The sequence below is a fragment of the Carcharodon carcharias genome, chromosome 7, assembly GCF_017639515.1.
Source record: "Carcharodon carcharias isolate sCarCar2 chromosome 7, sCarCar2.pri, whole genome shotgun sequence".
NCBI lineage: Eukaryota > Metazoa > Chordata > Chondrichthyes > Lamniformes > Lamnidae > Carcharodon > Carcharodon carcharias.
The window spans coordinates 23,082,858-23,108,496 of record NC_054473.1 but is presented as its reverse complement, the minus strand read 5'-3'; the positions used below and the strand labels follow the sequence as shown (position 1 = coordinate 23,108,496).

General features: G+C 41.7%; 1 protein-coding gene across 4 annotated transcripts in view; it reads right to left on the bottom strand.

The window, feature by feature from the left end:
• The window catches only part of cidec (cell death inducing DFFA like effector c), a 27,941-nt gene extending 2,302 nt beyond the window's left edge, over positions 1-25,639 (bottom strand). Inside the window, exons 1-7 of one of the 4 annotated variants that reach the window (XM_041191540.1) lie at positions 25,621-25,639; positions 23,708-23,957; positions 9,362-9,458; positions 6,559-6,635; positions 5,184-5,322; positions 2,310-2,459; positions 1,830-2,017 (exon numbers count right to left, since the gene is read on the bottom strand). In XM_041191540.1, the coding sequence (XP_041047474.1) occupies positions 1,830-2,017; positions 2,310-2,459; positions 5,184-5,322; positions 6,559-6,611 (530 nt within the window). In that variant the 5' untranslated portion in view covers positions 6,612-6,635; positions 9,362-9,458; positions 23,708-23,957; positions 25,621-25,639. Of the gene's footprint in view, positions 1-1,829; positions 2,018-2,309; positions 2,460-5,183; positions 5,323-6,558; positions 6,636-9,361; positions 9,459-17,372; positions 17,473-23,707; positions 23,958-25,573 lie in introns of those variants that run through there. The other 3 variants (XM_041191541.1, XM_041191542.1, XM_041191543.1) reach the window with 3 other exon arrangements.

Here is a 25,639-nt window from a genome sequence, read left to right as displayed (position 1 = left end):
GGGGGGAGGTGGTGTGATAAGGGTGCAGTCCCTGAAACCATCTTTGATCACATGACCAGTAGGTTAACACTCCTGAGACTCATCCAGTCTAGTTTGGAGAGGCCATTGTGATACAATAGGGTGTTAATCGTGGCCATTGAGATTTGACTTTCCTTCTTGTCTAGTACAAAACATGGAGACAGGCAATCTGGAAGCTCCACAGTCTTTAGGTGTTGGCTCATCCTTACAGAAAGTGTGAATTCCACAGATGGCTGAGTGTACTCTCATCTTTGCCCATGTTTAATTAGGTATTCACCAGAGATCTGATACTTTCTGTAGTCCAAATGCCAAAATGCACATGATTTTCAGCAGCCATCTTAACAGCTTGTTGGTATCCATGTATTGGCTGAGAGTTCATAATATAACATGCCTTTATTGGGCATGACAACAGAAACAGACCATTCAGCTCAACCGCTCCATATTGGCTATTTAATTTTCACCCTTTGTTTGGATCTCTTGGATAATTGAGATGAGCAGTTTTGATTAAGAAGCAGCAAGAAGATAACTTGGTGCCAGAGCTACATAACATATGGAGGCTGCAATAAGGGATTGCTATACCATAAGTGATGGAGGTGGGAGGGAAAAACACCAAAGGAAACATTTAAGCAGATCAAGACATGGAGAGAGTTGGGGTGGAGCAGTGTGGAGAATGAAATAGGTAGTTTACTATTCTAAGGGAAATGGAGGGCTGGAGGGGAGGGGATTGGAGGCAGGAGAGTGGGAATGAAAGAAAGAAACAAGTTGGAGGCGAAGTGCCACATGTAATAAAATGGAAGGGTAAATATATGGGACAAGAGGAAGTTGATGGAGCGTGAGAATAAGCAGGAGCACAGTAAACAAGTGCAGGTTGCAGCTGAATTTGTGATAAATGTAAAATTACTGAGTGTAAAGACAGATCAGAAGAGAGGGGGACATTTCTGGCATAGAAAGAAGGGCAAATTTTAGAGATGGGAAAAAGATGGTTAAAACAAAGGAACTGGGGAATGGTATGGGTGTTGGTGAAGAGACAAATGAACTGGGAGTTCAGTGACAAAATAGCAAAGGACATGGAACAAGGAGGGAGATATGCTGGTGACAGAGAGACTAGGGTGTAAGACTGTGGGATTTATGGACATGACTAAGGGATAGCAGCATGACATCACTAGAAGGGAAGTGTGTCATGCGATCCAGTCTTAGTTTCACTTTTGTTTTTTGAGCAAAGCACACATGCAGCTCTGTTGCTGATGTCTTCAAGCTTTCTGTTTGTGTATATCTGTTCAAGTGACTAGTCTAAATAAGTGAACCCACTACACAGTTACATAATCCCTTATAAGCAACTGGTGCTTATATCATTATAACAACATGACAGACAACAGCAACACCTTGTTTTTACATAGCATCTTCAACAAAAGAACATTAAGACACTTCACCGGAGTGTTGAAGCCAGATTAGACACTGAACATTAGAATACTTCAATTGTAGCCCAAGCCTACTTAACCTTCGTCAGAAAAAAGTGTTTGAGGTTTCAATCTCATCTGAAAATTGGGGCTCAAGAAAAAAAAAATCCCTAAAAGATAAATACCAGGTTCCCAAAAAACATATGATCTGATAATTACATTTCAGGACAATTATTTTAATGAAATTCAAAGGCTTTAAGACTCTGGGTTAGTATCTTTGGAATTTCAAGATACCAGTTACACTATGAATCTTATAGCCAATAATCTACTCAAAATGGAAAACATTTAAACCTCGAGTCATTATGTGCCTGATTAGCAATCCAGTGATTTTAGCTTGGAATTCTCTTTCCTTACCTCACTATTTTCTTTGCTCCCACACATTGGACATCATACGTTAGGGAATACGAGCCATAGAGTGTCATTTTCACACTCAGGCAGCCAATAAAATCCTGTGGACTTTCTTTGTAGAGGTCAAATGTTATTCTGGCAACATCTTTTCTTCTACGCAATTTCTCTGTGAAACCCAGATGAAAGCCACTATTCTGTTTAAAAAAAAAATTACAATTGTTCTCAACACCAGATTATATCTTTTTAAAAAAAAAAAGGAAACTGCAGGACTTATCCCCAGAATTGTGATTTTATGAACTGGTACAATATACGTTGTGACCAATAGGCTATACTCAAAACAGTACAGGCATTCCTAGTTATCAGGTTTGGAACTGAATTTTGTTGGAAAGACTTTAAGAATTAAAGAGTACCTGGAATAAAGATATGCTTCAATAAGATTCCAGAATTTAAAAATATTCCCCAATAAAATGCTACTGCAGTCCTCACCTCTGATGGTGTCCATTTCTGTCCCTTCTCAAGTACCATGAACAGCGTATTATCTAGTACAGTCTGAAAGAATTCTTCTGTCTCAACAATGGTCCCATCCTCCTCCAGTAGCAATGAGGCACTGGATGTTGTTTGTAATGATTCTTGAACCTGCAGCACAAGTGTAAAATGGTTTATCTAGATAGCAGAGAGCAAGAGACTGGTACAGGGAAAGTGACAAAAGAAAGCAAGCTGGGTCACAAAGACGGTTTCCAGTTTAAAAAACTGAACATTATTGTATCGAAAGCAGTAAAAAAAAAATTGCTGTACACATAATTAGCTTTGGTTCTGAATTTGGGCGATAGGGAGATTGTGGTGGAATTCATAGAACAAAAAGCTGGCTGTGAAGAGGCAGCTCCTATAGCAATCTCCCAAAAAAAAATGTCAACCCTAAAAACAAAAATCAGAAAGAACCCCATTTCCTAGTGAGCTTATTATAATTTAACCTGATTGAAATGCATTTCATCACCGATTCAGATGAAAAATAATTGCCTTTAGGGCAAACAAAAATAAGTTGTAAGCAGAAATGTTCGTGTTTATGCAACAGTTTTGGAATCCCCAAAGAACGTCAAAAATATTTGCATCAGTTTCAAAAGAAACTGTGCAAAAATGAATTAATGTGTATCATGAGCTATATTCACAACAGATCCCTAGTTTAGCTTTATTTAGCCTTTGTGAAATGCTACTTGGCCCCCTCTCAAGGTTTCCACCATTGCTGATGCCGATTTTCTTTACTCCAGATGACATAAGAAAGTGATTGAGCAAAAAAGGTTACGACACAATATCCCTGCTCTAGCGCTAAAGAACAAAACCACAGTATGGTTTCAGCACAGAAGGTCATTTGGCCTGTCATGTCTGTGCTGGCTGTCTGAAGGAGCCATTTATTTAGTGCCACTACTCCACCTTCTCCCTTATAATCCTGCAACTTCTTCATTTTCAGATAATAATCCAATTCCCTCTTGAATACCTTGATTGAATCTGCCTCCACCACAGGCAGGGCATTCCAGATCCTAACAACTCACTGCATGAAAAAAGTTTCCCTCATGTCACCACCACACCCCCTAGCCAAGCTATCCCAGTACAATGGCTGCACTGGAATCTCCCAGACAACAAAATTGTCCAGGTTAGCCTAATCACAAAAAGCAGGACAAGTCTCATCTGGCCAGTTTCCATCTCTGTCTTCTCAGAGCAACAGAACAAGACATTAAATGACACCCACTCATCAACAGTCTGTAGATTTTGCCAGAACCACTTAGTTCCAGACATGGGTACAACAGTTAACTGAAATAGAGAGGCTAGTGTAACTGAAAGACACCAGGTAGAATTCAACTAAGTACGCCACCAAGCAGCCCTACGTCAATAGAAAAAAAATCAAGAAGCTGGAGTCAGAGACAAATGAGGAAAATGGTTGTGAATGACAGAGACCAGTGCTTGCAACTATAGGAGTTCCTGAGGGTAGTGCCTTGAGCCCAACCATTTTCAACTACTTTAATGACCTCCCTAATTCCCTCAAGTTCGGGACTGAGGTGTAATCACTGTCTATTCTTCAGATCCCCAAGTGCCAGGTAATGAACATCTTTGAGGTTGGAACCACCAACCTCCCTGAGCTTCAACAGTACCACAACAGAACTGAATTGGGGTTGTGGGGGGTGCTGATGGCTGTGGGCAGGAGAATTGTCAAGAATTAACAAAGTTAACTAAACCACAGTGGCTCAAAGCAGGGACATAACTGGGAAACTGTGATAAATTGCTCATCTGCCAACTCCTTCAAAGTCTCTTTAATATCTACAGACTCAAGGAGTAGAGTGGAATGCTCACCTGAATAAGTCCAGTTGTGCCACAATCAGCTTAATCACATCAGGGCAAAAGCAATCTGATTAGCTCTCCTACCACTGGACTCAACCACATCTCACTGCAGTATTTACTATCTAGAGCAACTCAAACTCTGACAGCATCTTCTAGCCCCCCCATCCCATGACCTCTACCACTGAGGAGTGCAGCAAAGTCATGGGAACATTATCAACCGAAAGTCATACACCACCATTCTTTAAAGTCTCAGGTCAACAGTCTATTCCTCAGCTAGCACACTTACAGGAACACTGACCACAAGCACTGTGGTAATTCAAGGAAAGGTCCATCAATTTCTCAGGATAACTGGGCATTTGTAATAAGTGTGATCTTGCCAGTACTACCCAAAACCAATAAACAAAAACAAAACAAGCAGACTCACTATGAGTAAAGCATGCTCTATTTTGGTTACCTGGTTGAGCAAATGTACAGTCAGAGAACCAAAAAAGCAGAATTTAGCACCTTAAAATGTTTATGAACCTCAGTCATTAGATATTAGAGACTTCAGCAGCTATATTAGTTCAATATTAAAAAAGACAAAAACCAGCTTCTGGATGGTAGGAACAATGAGACAAGACGTTTGGGTTAATAATAAGTTTCATCCACTTAGTTTCCCAGGGGTATGGATCAGAAGAGTAAGCCAATTCAAAATAGAGGGAAATAAAAACAAAATGGTGGAAAAACTCAGCAGGTCTGGCAGCATCCGTGGAGAGAGAAAGAGAGTTAATATTTGGAGTCCGTATGACTCTTCTTATAATGGACTCAAAATATTAACTCGGTTTCTCTCTCTACAGATGCTGCCAGACCTGCTGAGTTTTTTTTCAAGCACTTTGTTTTTATTTCAGATTTCCAGCACCTGCAGTATTTGTATAAAGGCAAAACTAGAGCATGTTTAGACTTCCTTGAGCAATTTGTGCAAGGCAGAGTAATATTGCCAGCCCACACCAAAAACTTCACAGAAAGATGATTTAGCAAACTGATTTTCACCTTGTCCAGGAAATCCTGAAGGCTCCCAGCCACAATGCCTTTCTTCAGGCTCCGATCCCAGTTGCACACCCGGAATGGTCTTTGCTGTGGAGTACTGTGCAACAGTTGTGATGTTGCTGATGCACTAGCTGAAACACACCTATTCAGAGACAAAATTGTAGATGCCCATTCATATTCCTACTGCCATGGAGACTTTCCTTGGGTTAACTGGTAAGAAATGAGTAAGAGTACTACAGCATGGTGCCAGTCCCTGGAGCATAATAGGTTTGAAGTTTTATTTCAGAAAGGCTGCCTTTACTGTCTATTCCTGGTATGCTCCAAGGGGCTGACCACATCTCCTATGATCAATAGCCATGATTGAGGCAATATAACCTTTGGAAGGGCCACCCAAGCCAGGCATTCCAAAAGATAGGAGCCTAAAGGCACTTCACCAATCCTCCCAAGTAGAATTTAGAGTCAGGCCAATGACCTGCCCACATAAAAATGCCTTTTGTTATAGGAATAACCTAAAGGCAAAAACAACCTAGAAGCAGGATAAGTCAAACAGACTTGTAACTATGGAGAATTTTGATGTTAAGTGTCTAGCCTGGAGAGAAAAAGTGATAAAAAAACATTGTTTCATGTGCTGTCAGATACAGGGGACCAAATTGGACTTCTTGAAGCTCTAGGTTATTGTGGTAACCATGCTCCTCATGAAGCCAATACGTAACAAGTTCCAGAATATTCACATGATGGATATTGATGGGATGGATATCAATCATTTGGTGGTTAATTTACAGACAGTAATTGAGAGAATGAGATCCAAACCCCCAAGCACTGCTCAACTAACCAATCTGTTCCATTCCTTGCTAGAATATAAGTTCATATAAACCAATGATTGAACTTGCCAAAAGAGGAAATGGTATTTCATCCAAATGCCAGACAAGAGTTTACCATTTTTTTTTTACAAAAAGTCTTTAAGAGATTAGTGGAGAGTCAGCATATTGGTCTGAATTAATCTAGGCACGTGATGTAGGCACATTTGTAAAGTTTCTTCCCCTATACCATTCTCTGAAGAATTATGTTGGTTTCCATTACAGCATTTGCTAGTTACCAGCAGGTGCACTGAACAGTTCAGAATGAATACTATCTTGTCGAGCAGTGATACAGGATGTATTTTAGAGGTTAGGCAGTCACCATGTTGGAGGGCCAAGAGGGGTCAATAGTACAATCTTCTGAACAGCTCATGAAAAGGGTATTGGTTCCTAAAGGTCACAAACAGGCAGGTGGTTGTATGAACTGAAGATCACTAAAAAATTCTCCACAAGTCTTCAATCACAATCTGGGAAGGTAAGTAGAAAATAATTTTTTAAAATAGCATTTGTGGAGCTCTTACCTGGATATGGAACTGGGAGATAAGAAACTGAGGGATTTCTTTGCATATTCCATTTTCAGTTTTCACAAGGGTTTAGCCTGCCACATTAAAAATTTTGATTAGCGAATGATCATCTGGATTAAATAGAGATTGAAGTAAAAGAATATTGTACTACAGAAATCTCTCCTCTTCATTACCTCAGCCCCAGTCAGTATTGACACAAGGCTACAGAGTTAAATGCATTGTAGTGGAGAAGTTTAAATTCAGAGGAATATCCATACCACCTGCTGTCATTAAACCTCTCCTCAAAAAAAGAACCCTCCATCTTTGCAACCACCACCCCATTTCTCTTCTAAATTCTTTAATGTGTTGTCATTTCCCCAAATCCATGCCAATCTTTCCCAGAATTCCCATGTTTGAATCCCTGCTTCTGCCACCAGAACAGCTCTCAAAGTCACAGATGACATTCTGTGCAACTCGTTCTTTATGAATTGTCTGCAGCCTTTGACACGGCTGACCACATGATCCTCTTCAAAGCCTCTCCACCATTGTCCAGCAGGGTGGGAGTGCTCTTACCTGCTTCCATTCTTATGTATCTAAGCGTAGCCAGAGGTTCACCTGCAATGGATTCTCTTCCCACTCCTGTGCCCTTATCTCCGGTATCTTCCAAGGGTTTCTCCTAGATTCCTTCTATTGCTCATCCTCATACTGTATCTCATCCACATCATCTAAAAAAGCAATGTTAGTTTCCACACTGACTAATGACACCCAGTTCTACCTCACCATCGCCTCTAGACCCCTCCATTGCCTCTAAACTATCAGACTGCTTGTCAATCATCAAATACTAAATGAGAAATTTCCTCGAATTAAAAATTGGAAAGACCAAAGCATCACCTTCAAACCTCAACTTGGTTCCCCCCACAAAAGAACAACTCCAGTCCTCTCCCTGGCAACTGTCCAAGTCAGACCCATACTGCTCACAACCAAGCTGTCATACTTAATCCCAAAATGAGCTCTGACCACATATCTACACCTTCACAAATACTGCCTTATTCTACCTTTATACATTGCTGGATTCCACATCTGCTGAAACCCTCATCTATGCCTTTGTTACCTCTTAGAATTGGCCATTCTAATGTACTCTTGGCCGGCCTTCCACATTCTACCCTCCATAAACTTTGGGTAATTCTAAAGCTCTGCTGTCTCTGTCCTAACATGCACCAAGTCACGTTCACTATCATCCTTGTGCTCACTGACCTATGTTGGCTCCCAGCTGAGCAACGCTTTTTTCCCCCCCAAATTCTCATCCTCATTTTCAAATCCCTCCATAGCCTTTCCATTCCCTACCTTTAAACTATTCCAGACCCATGAGCCTCAGACATCAGTGCTTCTCTAATTTTGGCATCTCGGACATTTCTGATACAGCACCGTTGGTAGCCATAAATTCAGCTGCCAAGGCCCCAAGCTCTGGAATTCCCTCCCCTAGACTCTCTGCCTTTTACCTCTTTCTTGATTGAAACATACAAGATCCTGAGCAGTATTGACAAGGTGGCTGTGAAAAAGACATTTCCCCTTGTGGGAGAATCAAGAACTATTTAAAAATAAGGGAACACACATTTAAGATGAAGATAAGGAGAAAATTCTCTCTTTCAAAGGGTAGTGAGTCTTTGGAACTCTCTTCCTCCAAGGTGGTGGAAGCAGAGTCTGAACGTTAAGGCAGAGCTAGATAGATTCCTGATAAGCAAGGGGGTGGAAGGTTATCAGCAGTAGGTGGGAATTGGACGTGAAATTGCAATTGAATCAGCAAAGATCTTATTGAATGGCGGAGCAGGCTCGAGGGGCTGAGTGGCCTACTGCTGTTCCTAATTTGTATGCCCTTTTAACACTCTTCTTAATAACAACCTTTTTGACCAAGCTTTTGGCCACCTGCCTCAATACCTCCTTGTGACTCGGTGTAAAATTTTGTTTTATAACGCTCCTGCGAAGCACCTTAGGACATTTTGCCATAGGCTCCACATAAATGCAAGTTGTTGTTTGCAATAGGCAGCCACACTGGGGTTAAAAAACACTTCCAGTGCCCATCCACTTCCTTATGATCAGCAAAACCACATTCCTATCGACGTTTTAATTTGGTACAGAGTTACCACCTTGTGATCCGTGATACATTAAGATTTAAGGAGTTATAAGAATAGTTACTGAGCAAGTGCTGCAACTAGCAGGAGAGAAACTTTTTGTTTCTAAAGACACTAGTATGGAAACTTGCCAATTCATACAGATTCAAATTCTATTCAATGTAGCTGTTTCACTTGTGGACAGAAATGTGGGAGACAGTGGCAAAGTGGTAATGTTACTGGACAAGTAATCCAGGCGCCCAGGTTAATGCTCTGGGGACATGGGTTCAAATCAGGTAACTGGTGGAATTTAAATTCAATTAATTAATAATTATAAGCTAGTCTCAATAATGGTGACCAAGACAACTGTCACCGATAGTTGTAAAAATCCATCTGGTTCACTAATGTCCCTTAGGGAAGGAAATCTGCCGTCCTTAACTGGCCTACATGCAACCCCAGATCCACAGTTCAGGGCAATTCGAGGTAGGCAACAAATGCTGGCCTTGCCAGTGATGCCCACGTCCCATGAAAGAATAGAAAAAGGAACAGAAAAGCCCCATGTATAGGGAGTGGTTTGAGCTGAGAAAAAAAAGAGAATAAAAGGAAAGCCAACTAGTATAGATTACAGCACTGCCAATTCAGTCCAAGTCAAGCAGAATACATAGATTATACAAATAAAAAAGATAAATATAAAATGGAAATACAATACTCACTTTATCTTAAAGTTTAAAACTTCCTAGTCCACTCCTTTTCAACTCTCTTACCCACTCTGTAGATTCTGACTGGTTTTCAAAAGTTCACTGATTCCAACTAAAGGCGAATGACTCATATGGGTCAAAGTTCTACCAACAAGCCATTATTGCTCCACAGCAGCACAATAGAAATGCGTCAATGAATTTATGTTTATTATCACATTTTGAAATGAGTTTTCCTTCCTCCTCCCTCACTCCCTTAAATGGAAATGATCCACTGTTGAGCCATTTTGTGTTGTGTTTTAAAACAGTGAATTCACTTACTGTAGTTTTAAAAGCAAAAAGGTCTTTGGAAAACATGTAAAGTCAGACATTGAATCTATTAGTGATGATCAGTGACAGTGACATTGACAATGGGAGGGCTGCTATCCCATCACAGGAACCCCCAAACACACACACATTAGGGGTTTGGGATATCCTTCCTGTTGAGTTTTGCATTAAGCAAATTTGAAACTGGAGATTTAGTTAGCAATTTTCTAACAAGCCCATGGACAAAAGATAAAGCCTTAATTTCTATAGCGCAGAAAGCAAAGACCCACAATATTAAAGGTCGACCGCAAGGGATGTCAGTAAATGCTATGAAGGAAAACTTACTGGTCCCTGCATAAATGCCTTGTTCTGATTCTATACCATAAACAGACTAAATTAAAGTGTACAGAGCCCACTAACCAGGGCGAGGTTATGTAGTTTATTATTTTGCTTATACACCAGAAAAAAAAATATAGCAGCTGGTTAAATGTTTATCAGCTAGTTTTTATTTTCACTTGCTGTCTGTGAATTAAACAGCTCTCAACACTTTGCACCTGGCCTCATTTCACTAAATGTTCCTCCGTAAACCTTCTTAAAAAGAGGTTGGGAAATTACACAAAGGCACCAGTGAAGGCCATGATATCCAGTTTAGATCACAAGAAAGTTTTATAGATCCATTCACAGTATGGCTACTATACAATGTGACATTGGATCATACAGGCACACTCTTAAAGCCTGCTCAGATTTAAAGGAGTACCCAGCATTATTATATCCAGCTAAACTTGGGATGAGAAGCTTAAGACTTACAAAGAGACAAGCTGGTGATCATAATGTCAAAGTTGGATTGAAGGAAAAGTCAACGTATAGAGGTAGGGATTAATAAATGACAGTGCTGTATTGAAAATTGTTTCAGTAGCCATTGCACATGATCTGCTGCAAGCACAAATCTGACACAGGATGGTTGGGAGGGGCAGGGGAGAGACACAGAACCCAGTCAGAGGAAAGCCACTTCCTTGATTGTATGACATCAGTTACACAAGCACAAGTCCAAAGTTGAAATATCACTGCACTTTTATAAAGCACCTTTAACATAGTAAAATTGCTCAGGAGTGTTATCAAACAGAATTTGGCACTGAACTATAGTTCAAAAGGTTAATGTTAAATATGTAAATATATCTACATCAGTCACACAAGATCACATGATAGAGAGGTAGTTCTATGTAAGCCTCCTGCTGAGTCTGTATTGTACATAGTTAATGTTCAATGAAAGGTAGAGTTTACCAACAGCCTTGTCTGGAAGTCCAGACCCACAACAATCACATTAAGACCCACAACCATAATAACAGATGAACTACCCAAGGTGATATTAGAGCAGAGTTTAGTTAAAGAGGTAGGTTTTAAGGAGCATCTTAAAAAGGAAAGGGGAGTAAAGAGACTGAAGTTTACAGAGGGAATTCCAGAGCTTAAAGACTCAGCAATTGAAAACATGGACTAGGGAATGCACAAGAGGCCAGAATTGGAGGAGTGCAGATATCAGGCAGTCTTGAGTCTGGAGGAAGTTAGAAGGTGTGAAAACAAAAGATGTGAATTTAAAATCAAGATATTGCTTAACTGGGACCCAATTCAGGACAGTGAGCACAGGGCTGATGGCTGAACAGGACTTGGTATGAGTTAAGACATGGGCAGCAAAGTTTGGATGACCTTAAATAATACTAGTCAAAAACAAAGCCCAAATTTAACCACTATTTCAGTTCCTTCCATCAACTCCTCCTGCCTAGAAACTATCTTGAGGTTGAACCATTATTAAAATCACCTATTACCACCTCTGTAACATTGCTATCTCTAGCCAAGCATGGATGAGAGTTTGGGCAGCAGTTGGCACTATAGTCTCATGGCAGGTTCACTGCTTCAGAATCAGATTTAGACAATTTTAATAGCCATTAAAAAAACAGAGGCTCAGAAACCAAGCCTAAAGCTGCATTGCAAACATTTCACCATGTATCCTTTTACTCATGTGCTGTTGAAGTAATCAATGGGAGAGGCAATGGGGTGGTGGTATTGTCACTGGATGGTAATCCAGAGACCCAGGATAATGCTCTGGGGTACCTGGGTTCGAATTCCGTTAAAAGTCTGGAATTAAAAGTTCAATGATATCGATGGTCAGGAAAAATCCATCTAGTTCAATAATGCCCTTCAGGGAAGGAAATCTGCTGTCCTTACCTGGACTGGTCTACATGTGCCTCCAGACTCTTGACTGCCTTCTGAAATGGCCTAGCAAGCTACTCAGTTGTATCAAACAGCTAAAAAGTCTAAAAGGAATGGAACCACATAGATCACCAGGCATCAACCTAGGCACCATAAACTACGAATGGCAAACCCAGCTCTGTCAGCCCTGCAAAGTCTTCCTTACTAACATGTTGGTGCTGGTGCCAAAATTGGAGAGCTGTTTCATAGACCAGTCAAGCAACAGCCTGACAGTCATACTCACAGAAACATACCTGACAGATAATGTCCCTGACACCACCATCACTGGGTATGTCCTCTCCCACTAGCAGGACAGACCCCACAGAGGCGGCGGTGGCACAGTAGTATATAGTCAGGAGTCCGCAACATCAACTTCAGACTCCATGAAGTCTCATAGCATCAGGTCAAACATGGGCAAGGAAACCTGCTGATTACCATGTACCATGAAACCCCCTCCTCCTCAGCTGATGAATCAGTATTCCGTGTTGATCATCACTTGGAGGAAGCACCAAGGGTGGTAATGATGATGGACTTTAATGTCCATTGCCGAGAGTTTCTCGGTAGCACCACCCACAGACCAAGCTGACTGAGTTCTACATGAAATACTTGACTGGGTCTGTGGCAGGTGGTGAGGGAACCAACAAGAGGTAAAGACATACTCAACCTCATCTTCATCCAACCTGTACGCCACAGCTATATCTGTCTATGACAGTATTGCTAAGAATGACCACAGCATGGTCCTTGTGAAGACAAAGTCCCATCTTCACATTGAGGATACCCTCCATCATGTTGTGTGGCACTAACACTGTGCTAAATGGGATAGATTTCAAACAGGCCTAGCAACTCAAGGCTGGGCAACCATGAGGTGCTGTGGGTCAGCAGCAGCAGCATTATCCTCGAACACAATCTGCAACCTCATGGCCAGACACTCCCCCATCTACCCTGGGTTCAATGGAGAGTGCAGAAGGGCAAGCCAAGAGCAGCACCACACATAACTAAAACGAGGTGTCAACCTGGTGAAGCTACAACACATGACTAGTTGCTTGCCAAACAGCATAAGCAGCAAGTGATAGACAGAGCTAAGTGATCTCACAACTGACAGATCAGATCCAAGCTCAACCACATCCAGTCATGAATGGTGGTAGACAATCAAACAACTCACAGGAGGAGGCTACTCCATAAATATCCCCATTCTCAATAGTAGAGGAGCCCAGGACAGTGCAAAAGATAAGGCTGAAGCACTTGCAACAATCTTCAGCCAGAAGTGCCGAGTGGATGATCCATCTCGGACTCCTCCAGAGGTTCCCAGCATCACAGATGCCAGTCTTCAGCCAATTCGATTCACACCACATGATATCAAGAAATGGCTGGAGGCACTGGATACTGCAAAGGCTATGGGCCCTGACAACATTCCAGCAATAGTACTGAAGACGTGTGCTCCAGAACTTGCTGCGCCCCTAGTCAAGCTGTTCCATTACAGCTATAACACTGGCAACTACCAGGCAATCTGGAAAATTGCCCAGGTATATCCTGTACACAGAAGGCAAGACAAATCCAACCCAGCCAATTACCGCCCCATCATTCTACTCTTGATCATCAGGAACATGATGTAAAGGGTCATCAACAGTGTTATCAAGCAGCACTTGCTTAGCAATAACCTGCTCACTGATGCTCAGTTTGGGTTCCGCCAGGGCCACTCAGCTCCTGACCTCATTACAGCCTTTGTTCAAACATGGACTTCAGAGGTGAGTGAGAGTGACTGCCCTTAATATCAAGGCAGCATTTGACTGAGTGTGGCATGAAGGAGCCTGAGCAAAACTGGAGTCAATGGGACTCAGGGGGGAAACTCTCCACTCGTTGGGGTCATACCTAGCACAAAGGAAGATGGTTGTGGTTGTTGGAGGTCAATCATCTCAGCTCGAGGACATCGCTGCAGGAGTTCCTCAGGGCAGTGTCTTAGGCCCAACCATCTTCAGCTGCTTCATCAATGACCTTCCTTCCATCATAAGGTCAGAAGTGGGGATGTTTGCTGATGATTGCACAATGTTCAGCACCATTCATGACTCCTCAGATACCGAAGCAGTCCATGTTCAAGTGCAGCAAGACCTGGGCAATATCCAGGCTAGAGCTGTAAAGTGGCAAGTAACATTCATGCCACACAAATGCCAGGCAATGATCATCTCCAACAAGAGAGAATCTATCCATCACCTCTTGACATTCATTGGCATTACCATCACTGAATCCCCATCCGGGGGTTACCATTGATCAGAAACTGAACTGGACTAGCCATATAAATAAATACTGTGGCTACAAAAGCAGATGAGGGGCTAGGAATCCTGTGGCAAGTAACTCACCTCCTGACTTCCCAGAGCCAGTCCACAATCTACAAGGCACAAGTCATGAGTGTGATGGAATATTCTCCAATTGCCTGGATGAGTGCAGCTCCAACACTGTCAAGAAGCTCAGCATCATAGAAAAGTTACAGCACAGAAGGAGACCATATGGCTCATCTTGTCCATACCAGCCTGAGGACACCCAGGTGCCCTTTCTAATCCCACCTTCCTGCACCCAGCCCATAGCCCTGCAGCTTACAGCACTTAAGGTGCAGATCCAAGTACTTTTTAAAAGAGTTTAGAGTTTCTGCCTCTACCACCAACTTGGGCAGCAAATTCCAGACACCCACTGCCCTCTGCGTACAAAAGTTCTTCATGTCCCCCCTACACTTTCTGCCACTTATCTTGAATCTATGTCCCCTGCTTCTAGAATTCTCCACCAAGGGAAACAATTTTATCCTGTCCAGTCTATCTATTCCCCTCATAATTTTGTACACCTCAATCAAGTCACCTCTCAGCCTTCTTTGTTCTAAGGAAAATAACCCCAACCTATCCAATCTCTCCTTCTAGCTACTCTTTTCTAACCCTGGCAACATTCTTGTAAACCTCCTCTGCACTCTCTCCAGAGCTATTACATCCTTCCTGTAACATGGTGACCAGAACTGCACACAATGCTCCAGTTGTGGCCTCACCAGTGTTTTATACAATTCCAACATCAAATTCTTACTTTTATATTCTATACCTCTGCCAGTAAAGGAGAGCATTCCATGTGCCTTCTTTACAACCTTGTCAACTTGAACTGCTGCCTTCAGGGACCTGTGTACTTGTACGCCAAGATCTCTCACTTCATCTACCCCTCTTAGTATATTCCCATTTATTATGTAATCCCTGTAACTGTTTAACCTCCCTAAAAAATGTATGACTTCACACTTGTGTGTTAAAATCCATCTGCCAATTTACCACCCACTCCACCAACCCATCTATATCATTTTGGAGATTTTGGCTATCCTCTACACTATCCACTACTTGGCCAATCTTTGTGTCATCTGCAAATTTCCCAATCATGCCCCCACATTCACGTCCAAGTCGTTAATTTTTAACACAAACAGCAAGGGTCCCAACACCGAGCCCTGTGGAACACCACTTGAGACAACTTTCCATTCTCAAGGGCATCCATCGACCATTACCCTTTGTTTCCTGTTACAAAGCAACCTTTTATCCAGTTTGCCACATTACCTTGAATCCCATGAGCTTTTATTTTCCTAACTAATCTGCCATGTGGGACCTTGTCAAATGCCTTGCTAAAATCCATGTACACAACATCCATTGCACTACCTTCATCAACCCTTCTTGTCACTTCCTCAAAGAATTCAATCAAATTTGTGAGGCAAGACCTTCCTCTAACAAATCTATGCTGACCATCCCTGACCATGCCTTTCCACATGACAGTTAATCCTATCTCTCAAGATTGATTCTACTAATTTGCTCACCATCGATGTAAGACTACCTGGCCTATAATTGTTTGGCATTTCCTTTGATCCCTTTTTAAACAATGGAACTACGTTTGCATTTCTCCAGTCCTCCGGTACCTCCCTTGTATCTAGTGAAGATTGGAAAATCATCCTCAGAGCATCTGCTGTCTCCTCCCTGACTTCCTTCAGCAGCCTCAGAAACAATCCATCTGGCCCTGATGACTTATCAACTTTCAAGGATTTCAACCCTTTGAGTACTTCCTCTCTCTTTATGAGTATCCCGTCCAATATCTTGCAGTGTTCCTCCTGGGCTACTATAGCTACATCCTCCCTTTCCTTTGTAAACACAGAGACAAAATATTCATTCAAAACCCTTCCCACAGCCTCTGCATCTACACACAAGTTTCCATCTTCATCTCTGATAGGTCCCACTTTTTCCTTAACTGACCTTTTAGCATTAATGTATTGGTAAAACATCTTTGGGTTATCTTTAACTTTACTTGCTAATCTTTTTTCATGCCATCTCTTTGATTTCCTTATTTCCTTTTTTACTTCGTCCCTGCACTTCCTATATTCGTCTAAGCTATCTGCAGTGCTTAGTTCTTTGTGCCTATCATATGCTTTCTTTTTCTGTTTGATCTTCCCCTGTATTCCTCTAGACAACCAGGGGGATCTAGATTTGGCAGTTCCACTCTTATTTTTGTAGGGTACATGTCTACCCATCTACCAGGACACCACCATCCAGGACAAAATAGCCCATTTGATTGGCACCCCATCCACAACATTCACTTCCTTCACCACCAATGCACAGTAGCAGCAGTATATATCATCTAAAAGATGCACTGCAGGAACTAGCCAAAGCTCCTTAGACAGCATCTTCCAAAGCCATGACCACCACCATCTAGAAGGACAAGGGCAGCAGATAGATGGGAACACCACTTGAAGTTCCCCTCCAAGTCACTCACCAACCTGACTTGGAAATATATCACCGTTCCTTCACTGTCACTGGGTCAAATTCCTGGAACTCCCTTCCTTACAGCATTGTGGGTGTACCTACACCACATGAGCTGCAGCGGTTCAAGAAGGCAGCTCACCACCACCTTCTCAAAAGGCAATGAGGGATGGGAAATAAATGCTGGCTTAGCCAGCAACACCCACATCCCATAAATGAATTTTTAAAAAATCATGTTTTTATTTGGAAAAGGGTTCCTCTTCTTTCCCGCTTATTTCGTTCCCCCATAATGACAACAACCTGGCGTAACCAACAGAGCAATTTCACATCCAGACCCATAGAAAAACATTAGCCAATTCCAGTTAGTATCTCCAGGAACTGCAACCGGGAATTACAAAGTAGTAAACGATCAAATTTAACATCTACACAAATAGTTACACCATCCTTGTAACAACAATTTAATTGTGTTGCAAGAACCACCCACTGTAATAAGTACCATCAATTAAACCGCAGGCTGGGCTCCAGAGGTGAGAAACTGGCTCACTCGCCAGCCCAGCCATTGTCAAGTGTGGATGAAAGTAGACCTGCTTAATTTGTGGATTCCTCGCCCCGCATGTTTCTTGATCTTTTATGTTGGGAAATACACACTCTAGGACTGAGTTAAGGGATTTCTCTGCTGAAGGGTATAAGACATACACGGTCTTGTTCAGACCTGTACTCACCGAAAAGAAGGCAAATTTTGAACAGATATATGCTCTCTCCAGGAGAAACATAGATCAGAGGCTGATCTTTAGACACACGCCCGCTACAAACACATCATCTGGCTTGCTTTACCGCTCCCTGTGTGATGACGTCGCTCCATTAACATTGAACCAATCAAACACTAACAGTTAAACCAGACCCTTATCCCTCGATTAATGGATGCTACAGCATAGGGTCAGTTTTACACAGAATATCAGCATGAACATCTACAAAACCAGTTTATCCTAGGTAAAATCTTGAAGTAAATATAAAGTAACTTAAAAAGGTTGAAGTATGTAATATATTTGTCAGTAAACACTAACTTCAAGCGAATTATATGACGAGGACAACGCGAGCACAGTTTCAAACTGGTAAAAGAAGGCATTGGAAATGATTCATAGGATTAGTAAATGCAAAAATTTGCAATCATTTAAAAAAATAGATGTAATGGTGGACTTTGGAATGTTACTGGATGGGTAACTAATTGGTTGAATGATTCTGTGATCTGGCAGAATGAGCTCATCATTCTCAGCTAAGATATATTGGTTGTGAAATGCACATTATGTACCTGTACTGCAAGGTCACTTGAATATGTGCCAAAAAAGTGTGGATTGTGTAGCCATACCTGATTTCCCTGCTGTAATCTGAATTGTTTTAAACTCTTGTTAATACCGCATTTGTTTCAATAGTCTTTTGGCCCCAAAGTTTGCAACGTCCTCTTAACTGAAGTAATTTTTAGTCATCAGTTCAAACCCACCAAACCTATTTCTAATTTAAAATAGGCAGTAAAGTAGACAACAGTGTCCGTTTTATAGTATGTATGGGTCTACACTATTAAATTAAACATGGCAGAGTTGATGTTAAGTGAAATATCATTATCATATGGCTCAGAGGAGGAACAGCAGATCTGGTAAAGGTTCCTCCAGGTGTCAAGATCTAATTCAGAGTTAGGCAGTGTGTCCAAGAACTCTTGATTCAGCAAATAATGGTTATCTTTAAACATACAAGAGATAGCTCTAGGTGACCCACAGGTAGATGAGGTAAGGTGAAAAAGCTTGCTAGACTACCCTGTGTAGATAAACTGAATTTTGGAGCACTTCGTAGCAGCAACTGTGGTGCCCTGGTATTAAATTGGGGATATATTTTGGGCAATTGCAATGCTGTTTTGGTTATAATTCAGACTGATGAACTATCTCTCAGATGAAGGAAATTGACTTGCCATAAAATAGCTAGTCAGCCATCCTCATCAGGTCCTTGGATGGCAGGGTGTCAACAAAGAGGAGATGATTTTTCTCTGCAGCTGGCAAAACTAAGCCATAACTACTCCAGTATGAGACAGATGGCTTTGGCGAACATTGAACCTGTTGGTGTCTTAGCTTTCTTCAGAATTTGTACACCTTTATTAACGTTTCCCAGGTGTCTTTCCGATTGTGAGTTGGTTATGATTACCAGCCTACAAAAATAAATGTTTGTAACTCAAATTTTGCTACCTTTAAAGAGCAGAAATTAAGTGGTAGCATCGTGGCTTGTCCTTCTTGATAGCTATTGATTGGTCTTTTCACTGAATATAAAATAGCATCATGCCTACTGCCCAGATTTCCTGTAACTGCTTGTGGTGTTCGCCAGCTTGTAATGACTGGTGTCCTTATTGAAGAGAACATTATTGCAAATAACATCTATCACTCTGTATGAACACGTGAAACAGTTACCCAAGCACACTTCTGTGAGTACACTCCTGCATTGGGGGTTATTAGTTTTATAGAAAACAAGTTTTTGGTATTTGATACTTGACGCTTGGACCCTGCCTTACTTCTGACTACATCATTAATGTTAACAGGAAAGCATAGGTCCACCCAAAGCAAACACTCCTGAAACTGACCTTAATCGTGGAAAAAGCTGAATATTCTCATAAATGCACAGTGCTAAGAAGAGTATGTTTTAATGGTTTGGTTTCTTTAATTCTGATCTGTAATTGTGATCCTTGTGCAAGACATTGTAACTTTAAACATAATTATGTGTGCAACCTGGATTGATTGGTTAATTAAACATACTTGCAGGAATGACCAGTTTTGATTATTAATGGGTATTATGGCATTGAAGTGAGAGTATCTAAATTGGCTAAGTTGTTCAATTAATCTACAATACTAGAGTCCATTACTATGATCCAATTGCAGTTTTTAGTATGTGGTGTTTATAGAATTAGGTTGGAAGGCAATTAAACATTGTTTAAAGTATTCTTATTTTATGCTAAGGAAATGATATATGTATTATGTCAGATTATTTCTATTCACCTCATGATAGTTGGAGTAGATTGTGTGCTGCAATAAGAGGCAATCCTGCTTCAGTTTACAATAGATTGGACTCAAATCAATTCATTTCAATTGGCTGAAATGAGGCTTTTTGGCAATGAGTGGATTTTTTAATAATTCATCCTTAACATGTTTTGAATGGATAGTCAAAACAGCTTCAATACTATGTGTTAGGATAAATTATATTTGTCTGTAGTTGTGTATCTCCCAATAAAGAACACAAAACAAATTGTTGTGTTATATCTATTTTCAATGAGCCCTATTAATTTCAGACAAAGCCCTTTATCCAAAGAATGGGTTTGATGACAAAGATAGAAAATAAACCACGATATTAATTAATGGAACGATTGAAGAATAGACCAGTTAGACACAGGCTGGAAGATCCTAGTAAAAATTGAAATGTTTACAACACTGAGATGGATTTTAATTAACCCCAGGGTTTGGGAAAAGGTTGAGAGGGAGGGGATGTGGGCTATTGTTTACTCTTGGTAGTAGCTGTTGACATTTGAGAAGGGACCCCTGATAGTGCTCTGAAATGGGTAATACCGCAAGTGTCAGCCTGACTGTGGATAGCATCCCATCTTAGGGGTTTCAGCTCCAGTCCAGGAACGCAAACACGCAACCTAGGCTGACACTTCAATACAATAATGTTCACGTGTGGACTAGCAGATGAGAAGGCATATAAAAGATTCCTATTTAAAGAAGAACAGGGGTGTTCCCTTAGAGCCCAATCAACAAAACCAAAACAGATTAACTAGTGATTTATCTCAGTGCTGTTTGTGGGATCTTCCTGTGCTGTCATTGTCTACATAGCAACACTGACTATGCTTCAGAAGTAATTAATCGGGAATACGAAGGGGGTTATAATGAAAGTTTTTCTTTCTGTTAACCCTGAAAGATTACTGATGCTTTGGTGGTGGGAATGCACTGTCACCAGTGTTTCAATATTGGGAGGAGATTAGTATTGGCACACAAGGAAGACTGGTACCCTAAGAGGAGGCGAATATCGATGGATGGGGTGAAGGATGATGATGTCAATTGCAAGGGTATTCTGGTTGACACTCATGAACAGGGGTTACCAAAAGCACGGTTGAGTTCAATAATCCCTCCCACAGGCAATCTCCCAAATGATGTCAAGCATTTTGTCAAAAAAAGTTTTGTCTTTTTTGTGGTCATTAAGTTTATGAATGCTAATGCAGAAAATCTCTGCTATATTCACACTTCGTGCTGTACACACACTAAAATCACTAAATATGTTTTTCATTGACCATTCCACAGATATCAGTGATCACATTTCAACCAGCAGTACAGAACACAGTGAAATCACTATTTGGGTACCCTGTACATCAGCCCACACACAGCACACATGACGAGATTTCTTAACATTCAACTGGTACGAGACGGCTTAACATTGTGAAATGGTTAAATGCTGAGTGCATGCATTACATTGATATTGTCTCCAGTAAGGTGAAATACTTAGATATAGGGTGAAAACAAATAAAAATAGGATGATAGTACATAGTTGATGAAGCACTGCCTAGACTGGATAAACTTCAACTCATCCAAAACTCTGCAGCTTGCATCGTGTCCCAGGCTGTTCTGCTTACCCATCACTCCTGTTCTCACTGACCTACATAACACCCCCATTTAGAAGTTTCATCCTTGAGTTTAAATCTTTCATGGTTTAGCCCCTCTCCATTTCTTAACCCCTTCAATTCTACAACACTCCTTCTTAAAGCTCTTCATTCCTCTTACTCTGACTTGCACATCCCTCTGCCCTCTCTGCAACATTGCACCAGTGCCTTCAGCACCTAGGCTCCACGTTCTGGAACTCCCTGGCTAAATCCTTCTCTTCCTTTAAGACCCCTCCCTTAGACCAAGCTTTGTTCAAACTTCCCAATGTCGTCTTCTTAAGCTCAATGCCCTTTTTTGGATTGTGTCTCTGCGGAGCACATTGGAATGTTTTCCTACATTGAATGTGCTATATAAATGAAAGTAGTTGTCCCTGTGTTGATGACGAATGTTTAGGTACTTTTAAATTCTGTGTTGAGTTTACCAAAAATATAGTGTCTAAAACATATACCAGAGCCCCGATTTTAACTCCCATCCAGGAGTCCTGTTGGTGAAAGCCGAGGTGGACAGCAAAGCATCTGAGCCTCTGCCATATGAGGCCTGGAGATTTTTAACCTGTCAGTTTTCTAGCAGTCATGGCCGTCAGGTGAGAGCATGATTCAATGTGGCAGGAATAGGCCCCAGCACTAAGTGGTTGGTAGGGGTGTTGGGTGGACATTGCAGTCTGGGGTGGGGGAGGGAATAACAGGCAGGGGAGGCAGCAGAGGAACACTCCTGCTCCTATTGACCTACAAGGACACTTAACAAAACACACTTGACTTCCTGGGGCTTCTCAGGCCCCAGCTCCTCAGAGATTAGTCTAGTGATTCCCCATGCAGGCCTCCAGTTAATACTAGGCCCCAAAAGAGACATAGAGCCCAATCTACATATTTAAAGAAGGGCAATACTGCCTTCTAGTGGGTATCCCTCTCACCTGCTCTGAAGAACAGATCAAGATAACAACGTTCTGCTTGCAGATAAATTGCCTCACAGGTTTTAGCTGCCTGCCTGCCTAGTTTCAGCCTGGCAGGGAGGATTAGTATCACCCCTTGACCGCAGGCTTAGTATTTGGAGAACTACTGGGTTAAAAGATAGCAAATTTTAACATTAGCCAGCTCCTTAATATATTCTTTTGGAGTTTCCTGATGATTTTATTCGGGACAGTGGAACCAACAATCAATGCAGCCACAATATTTTCTCGGGTTGCAATTGCCTCAAGCTTTAATAACATCATATAAAGTTCCAGTTCTGATATCATTTAAGCGCTCGTGTATTGAATGATCTAACTGGTGCTTAAGAAATGACAATGTCTCAACAAGAAATTCATGCAATGTCTCCTCTTCAACTTCGACCACTTTGTTGGTCAGATCTGTAGTAAATACAGTAGCTACCTGATGACATACAAGTTACGTTTGAATAGTAATAAGAGAGGAGGACCAAGGACAGCTGGTGATTACCTTTGTAACTCTAAAACTTGTAAAGTTTGAATTAAACTGTGTCCAGTCATTGAGGGAAAAAGTCTTTTGGTGGAAACGGAATAATGGATGAAAGTTCAATGTCTGGAAAGTCTTCAACTTGTGATGCATCCTTAACTAGTGTGTTTTTCTGTAATTGCTGAAGAGAAGCTTGGATAGTTTATCATTCCTGTACATGTGCACTTGCTCAATGATGAGATGTTGATACTTCAAGAGTAATTACAACGCTGTCTTTCAGCATTCATCAAATTGCTTCTTCTACAAGTATGAATGCGAGTCTCTTTTTGATCAGGCCTTGGAGGCTCCTCCTACAAGTATGAATGTTAGTACCTTTTTGATCAGTCCTTGGAGGTGTCCTCCTTCTACAAGAATGAATGCTAGTATCTTTTTGATCAGTCCTTGGAGGTGTCCTACTTAAAGTATGAATGCTAGTATCTATTTGATCAGTCCTTGGAGGTGTCCTACTTCTACAAGAATGAATGCTAGTATCTTTTTGATCAGTCCTTGGAGGTGTCCTACTTAAAGTATGAATGCTAGTATCTTTTTGATCAGTCCTTGGAGGTGTCCTACTTAAAGTATGAATGCTAGTATCTATTTGATCAGTCCTTGGAGGTGTCCTACTTAAAGTATGAATGCTAGTATCTTTTTGATCAGTCCTTGGAGGTGTCCTACTTAAAGTATGAATGCTAGTATCTATTTGATCAGTCCTTGGAGGTGTCCTACTTAAATTATGAATGCTAGTATCTTTTTGATCAGTCCTTGGAGGTGTCCTATTTAAAGTATGAATGCTAGTATCTTTTTGATCAGGAGGTGTTTGAGCAGTCTGCTGTGCAATACAAGTCATTGACCATGCATTATGGGATGTTTCTGGAGTCATTTTGGTGCTTTCCCTGATCAGAAATATATGTATCGGTACTTTACCAGTGCTCCACTCTTTCTGTTGTACATTTTCCTCTCTTTCTAGTTTCTTTAGCAGTGTTGTGAAATTTTTAATTATTGATGTTTTAGCAGTGCTTTTCTCCCTCTGTTCTTGTGCATTTTCTTCTGTTTCTAGTCTCTTTGGAAGTGTTCTGAGATTTTTGAGATCCACCAGTGTCAATGTTACATCTAGATCAGAATTTTTATCTTTGATGGGGAAAAGACTCCTCGACGTAACTTTGTCAATGTGCCACTGAAGAAAGATGAGAAAAGCTATTGAAAATATAAAATCTGACAAACATTTGCACTCTGACAAGCTACTGGACTGCTTATAGTTTACTGGAGTTTCTAATAAAATTTTGCTCCAACATTTATTGCATTTACTTGTTGGAGCACCATATTGGCCTACAAAATATGGAATATTGTTCAGCTAATCTCGTAGGATTCACCAGCTGGTGTCCTTTGTGGCTTTCAGTCCCACTCCAGAGACTGGAGCTTAAGAATCTAGGCTATATCCAGTGCAGTACTGATGGAGTGCTGCATTGTTGGAGATGCCATCTTTTGGATGAGATGTAAGACCCCGTATGCTTTTTCAGATGGATACAAAGATTTCATGGCACTATTTCAAAGAAAAGTAATGGGCAGAATTTAGCCCTTGGCTGGCAGGCGGGCGGGCAGCCAAACCCCACCGCTGAAACGGGGCCTGCCGCCATTTTGAGTGGGCAAGCCAATTAAGGCCCGCCCAGCGCTCTGCCTGACAGGAAGTGCTATGCGCTTCCTGTGTGGGGGTGGAGTGAATCCCCATCTGTTAAAGTACGAAAGAGCGCACTGCTCCCTGAGGCAAAGTCCTGTCTCAGGGATATTTGTGAGAAGTAAACTCTAAAAATAGATAAATATTAAAATTATTAACGTGTCCCCCCTCATGTGACAATGTCACATGAGATGGGACGTTAATAATAAACATAAAATTTATTAAATTTTTAAAAAACGGACATGAAACTTCATCCCGCCAGTGGATGAAGTCTCATTAATAATCGACAGCCCGCTGAGGCTTCTGGCCTGCCCGCCAGCCTTAAGGTTGGCTGGGCAGGGTGTTTAATAAGGTTAATTAGCCTGTCAATGGCCTCAATTGGCCATTGACAGGTCGGCGGGCGGACAGCTGATTTCGCTGTCTGCCCGCCTCATGAATATTTAAAGGGACCGGGATGACGGGGGTTCCTCCCAATGTCATCCCGCGACATTTTCCCCTCGACGAGCAGGCCCCACCCCCAAATCGCCGAGGCGAAAATCTTGGCCAATGGTGAGCTACTCAATACTTATCACTCAATCAACATCACTAAAAACAGATTGGCCCAAAACTTCTGACTTGCCGGGTGGGGGAGGTGGGGGTGTACCCAGAAGATGCAATGCGCTGGCACCCACCCAGAAGCCCCCCACGCAAGGACTGCACGGGAATTTCCCAAGGAGTTTAAACTTACAAGGAAACTACCCTGTACTGTGAACCATCCAATACTCCAATTTAAATTGGAGACTTTGGATGGTTCCATCTCTCTTAATAGAATAGTGACCCAGGAGAAGTTAGAATTAAAAGCACTTCTAACTCCTGGGTAAGTATAGTAATGACCCTGCTCCCACCCTGTCCTTCCACTGGACCTTCCAAATGCCCTCCCAATCCATTGACCAACCCCCTACCCTCCTGACCATCAAACCCCCCGCAACTGCCATCCTAATTACCCTCCCATCCCCCTACTCTTCTCCCAACCCCCAAACTAGTCCCCTGACTGCCCTCCCCAGCCCCCGACTGACTGAAACCTCCCCCCCCCCCCCCCCCCCCCCAATCCCCCCACTTTACTCACTTATCTTACATACTTGCCTTCTCCCTGGCTTCTCAAAATGGTTGCGATCTTTAATCTTACCTGCTTGCCTTTACTGCAG